General features: G+C 43.8%; 1 protein-coding gene across 1 annotated transcript in view; it reads left to right on the top strand.

Moving 5' to 3' along the window:
* Nucleotides 1–147: 147 nt before the first annotated feature.
* Nucleotides 148–5,046, top strand: part of LOC106812399 (metabotropic glutamate receptor 2-like) — a 23,934-nt gene continuing 19,035 nt past the window's right edge. The window contains exons 1-2 of the mRNA XM_014816269.1: nt 148–226; nt 1,051–1,233. Of these exons, the coding sequence (XP_014671755.1) occupies nt 1,059–1,233 (175 nt within the window). The 5' untranslated portion in view covers nt 148–226; nt 1,051–1,058. The remainder of the gene's footprint in view (nt 227–1,050; nt 1,234–5,046) is intronic.

The raw sequence follows: 5,046 nt of genomic DNA, 5'->3' as shown, positions 1-5,046 counted from the left end.
TGTTTCACGCGCTCACGTGTGCATGCGCGTGTCGCGCGTATGCGTGGCTGCGTGTGTTTATAGCTATTTAATATACGTTTTGAAAATAAGTCTTCGTGAATGTGGGCGTAACTTCTTCAGGCCACATAATAGTACGATGTCTTATGACAAGACGGATTAGAATGTGACAGGCGGACCCAAGACGAATTGGACCTGGGCTGGGCGCGGTGTGTGAGTCTTAGCATCGGTATGTCGTGACGAGACTGCGCCTGCTTGTCACGTCCATCGTCATCGTCATCGTCATCGTCAATCGTCATCGTCATCGTCACTAACCTTGTCGCTGATAAAATTTATGCCCTGCCTACGCTGACCACAAGCTATAAATAATGCCCACAATGCTTTACATTTATAATATACATTATATATATATATATACCTATATATATATAATATTGTCTGGAATCTAGGCCATGGCCGCACAATATCTCGACGGCAAAGGCGATTACTATTGGATGTAATAAACTGTGGCATTCCGCGCATCAATCGTGTGTAGGCCGGCGTGGACTGCACGCACATGCAGTGTCGTTACTACACGAGCACGTAGAAACCTTGTGGCTAATGGTGATGTTGGTGGTAGAGAGGGGTACGACGGAGACTACGCCCTCCACCATGAATCACACCTGCCGCCTCGCTTTGTAGCGCGGCAATCTATCAGCTAGATATGGCTTAGGTTTCCGCATGTAAAGAAGATGTTAAAAAATACGCATCGCTTAGTTCAGATAATAACGGCAGGAAGGATACAGTCGTCAAAAGAAAGAGTGTGTGTACTATATATATATATATATATATATAATATATATATATAATATTATACTTATTATATACTACTCTTTTATGATTTTATGTTTATTTGCTTCCGGTAGCTGTATAGGCCTATGTAGTTTACTCTATCAAGCTAGTAATATGGAGCCATAGATACGAGGCATGGGGCCGGCAGAATTATAGGTTTGAGCATGCGGACGTTCATGTTCACGCGGTAGACCAATGATCGCTCTGACGCACTGTTATCAGGTTACACGATGAAGCGACACCTGGCGGCCGTGCTCCTGCTGTGGCTCGGCCTTCTGGCGGCGGCGGCGGCTACTGGATTACTTCCGGCGGAGCAATGCGACGTCACCGTCAGTAGCGGAAAGGCAGTCATCAACCCTAAAGCTCCGATTATCGTCGGCTCCTTCATGGAAATACGTCACGCTGGTGAGTGGCCCCGTAACACGATGACGCCGCTGCGGCCTCGGCGCTTGGCACACTTTTCGATGCCTCCTTTATGCCCATCACCTGCGAGTCATGTGCACAGCTAAGCGTAATTTATAGATGATAACACTTTGCCGTCTTTGTTCATTTGTAAAATATTGAATAGAGTTGATTATTCTTAAATATCGAAAACAAAGTTTATTATTATTATTATTATTTCTTCTTCGTAATAATAATATTATTATTATTAGCAGTAGTAGTAGTACAACGCCCATATATATCTTTCAAAGCTATGACGCTCCTGTGGAGACGATGTTGTTTGTGAACACTGGTCTGGGTCACGCACGATGCTATCTTAACCTGCATGCAGCATCAATGCCCCGTCTATAGCACAGGCACTTGAAACGTCTCAATAAAAAAAAAATCTAAACGCAAAATGTATTTACTACCAAAGTCTTAATGTTTCTCTACTCTATTTCGCCTATTATTGCCGATAATTACGCGTAAATGCCGGTCAAATGCTCATCTGTAACACACAAGTACACCGCACGCCCGCCCTGTGCACAAACAACATGAATAAGAGAGGCTCGTGCGGTGTACTTGTGTGTTGCAGATGAACATTTGACCGGCATTTACGGGTAATGTTATATATATATATATATATATATATTCTCTCTCCCTACACACACACACACACACACACACACACACACACACACACACACACACACCAGAGTCAACACTCGTGCCTCCGCAGTAACTACCTGCGAATCTACAATATATCACTTATACCCACCACCATAATCTCATCACTGCAGTCGCCCCCGTCTATGAGGATAACTCAAGAAATGTGCCAAACGCGTCCTTTACAGACAGCTAGCTGTCTGCTTTATAGAGATGGATTTCTGTTTAACTGACGCTCAATGGAATCGTCAAAAGGGTCCTTTATAGATATAGGCGTTCGTTTCATAGCGGTGTCCCCAGGCTTTACTGTTTTATGCTGTTGATCTATTTGTGCTACAACCAATACGAGCAGGTCCTGCGAGCTGAATTAACCCAAGAGATGTAACACAATGTATATATATACCGCCTCCGCGATGGTTCGTGATATAATTGAGTATTTGTAATTAATAGACTAATAGTACACGCAGTCTACGACAGAGTGAGCCATGCAGCGGTATATATATATATATATATAGTGGCTGGTCTAGTGGCAACCGGCAGTTAGATGCGATATGATATGACTACTAGGCACTTTAATTTAATTTAATTTTTTTTTTTAGGGTTAGGGTTAGGGTTTAGGTTAGGTTTAGGGTTTAGGTTAGGTTAGGGTTAGGGTTAGGGTTTTTTTTGTTTTGTTAAGTGCCTAGTAGTCATATCCTAAGTGCCTAGTAGTCATATCATATCGCATCTAACTGCCGGGTGCGGTCTAGTGAGGGCAACCACGCAGCATCGGAATGTGACGCGCTATTTTTATGCTAATATCGGAACAAAACAAGTTTGGCCGGACCGTGGCTCATCTCCAGGGCAGACCGTGACAGTGTTTGTGACGAGTGAAAGAAGCATCATGGCACGTACTCATATATATATATATATATATATATATATATATATATATGGAGGCTCAGGATATAAGTGACTGGGCTGAAACAATGGCCTAGTGAGAGGCACGCGAGCATATACAGCGGAGAGAGCCATTACACGAAGGCAGGTGCGAGGTCAATGATTTCGATGCCATCAGCCGGTAATCCAATGATCCCTGATATAATCCACGCACGTATCGTACGTATAAGTGCGGCACTATAAGGCTAGCATAATGCGGCATGACCGGACACACATGATGCTCCGATGGGCAGTAGTTGGGGGTTATAGCGAATATCACGAATGTATCAATATAGTTAGGTATATATAGGTAACAATTAATGTCTAGATCAGTTCGTGCGAGTATAGCCTATCATGTTTATCCGTACCTGTCATTTCAATAATCTCTCATAATTCATCTTTCGAACCTCTTGCCTTCATCGTGTGCTTTGTATTGTATTGTACTCTACGCTATATACTAGACTGTTTCATCGTCAGATATTGCACTCAATTTACTATACAACGGTCTGCTATAGTATTTTATACGGCAGTTTATATTGGTTAAATTGCTATGCATTCAATAGTCGAATAATGTATTTTCATCTTTCTAGTTTACCTTGTATTTCATATATAACTAGGCTGACTATATATCTGAAGGATTATCAATTAATTCCGTGTATGTATCGTGTACGATTTATTCACGATTAAAATAGAGCGCAATGCGGTGTACTATAATCGTATACAATATTTCACTGTGCCATATTTCTTTTCGAACAGGCCCATACTTTTGTCTAGACATGTTGGGTTAATGTTGTTGAAGTTTCAGCCCGGCTGAGCGGTCCTAGAAACAGCTAGGGCGTATGGTTCAGTCACATCCATTTTTAGAATTTGGCTGTAACATACTTCACGCGACATACAGACCGCGATTACCATCGTTCCAAATGTAACATCTCTATCCAGATAAGGAAAATGAATTACTAACTCGGGTTATATATTGTATCCATGCATGACTGGTGTGACTACGTACAGTCAACTCTAGCTGTGTGTAAGTGTCACGCAAGAAATAAACCCCAAATTGTATAGACAGGCCTTTCGGCTAAAAAGGCTAAAAAACTACCTGGCTTTACCCAAGCTAGGTCACACCCCATGGCTAGCTATAGCCCGTTGCATCGATGCCAAATTTGGATACTGCAACGTACTACAACAGAAACAGGCTCCCGTTCTACGCAAATGGTTTCACTGTATAACTGCCACGCAAGGGAAACGCAAGGTGTCCTCCTATATCGACAGGTGTTCGTTCATTGGAGTAATTCGTTCCTTCGAGGTTGTCCGCTAGTACATCTTTGACTGTTGTCGCTTTAAATGAATGCACTCAGACGTTAGTGGTACTGGAAGGACCCGGCCGCTCCTATTACAGCTAGCTGGGATACATTCGCGGCGACTGTGCGCGTGAGGTGCCACCGCCTTTACCCGCCCGTGGAATGTCGACTCGAGCGATCAACGGCACCCGGAGCAAAGCGACTAACCCTGAATAGGACCGCGGTGCTCGCATACCCACCGTGCTTCGCTTCGCTAGGCACACTATACGTTAACTCACATGCGAGGAAAGAGGGGCGGAGAGTGAGTGGGTGAGTGTGTGGGTAGGTAGATACAGGCGGGCGGAGAAACTGGTTTTCGGTGCCCGCGGTCAGTCGCGCTCAGACGGTAAGACAGTATACTAGATGGTGGACCGAGCAGCAAACACTGCCAGGAGATACTGTAATGTGCCTGTGACAACTCATCTCTGCAATCCCCCGGATATTAATTAGCACCTGCAAGGTAAGTACACGCTAGGTAACTTAATCCGATGAAGATGTTGGCTATGTCAGTGACGATGACGATGATAGTGATGATGGTGTTGGCCATACGTCAGCGACGTTGACTATGATGATGATGATGGTGTTTTGCTATATTAGCGACAATGACGATGACGATGCCGGTTCTATGTCGGCGACAATAACGACGTCGATGTAGTTGGTTATATTAGCTACGATGACGATATCGTTGGTTATATTAGCTACGATGACGATGACGATGTCGTTGGCTATATTAGCTACGATGACGATGACGATGTCGTTGGCTATATTAGCTACGATGACGATGACGATATCGTTGGCTATATTAGCTACGATGACGATGACGATGTCGTTGGCTATATTAGCTACGATGACGATGACGATATCGTTGGCTATATTA

Source organism: Priapulus caudatus, unplaced genomic scaffold (genome assembly GCF_000485595.1).
Source record: "Priapulus caudatus unplaced genomic scaffold, Priapulus_caudatus-5.0.1 Scaffold644, whole genome shotgun sequence".
NCBI classification, from domain to species: domain Eukaryota; kingdom Metazoa; phylum Priapulida; class Priapulimorpha; order Priapulimorphida; family Priapulidae; genus Priapulus; species Priapulus caudatus.
The sequence above is the reverse complement of the archived record's forward strand: the minus strand, read 5'-3'. Positions and strand labels throughout refer to the sequence as shown.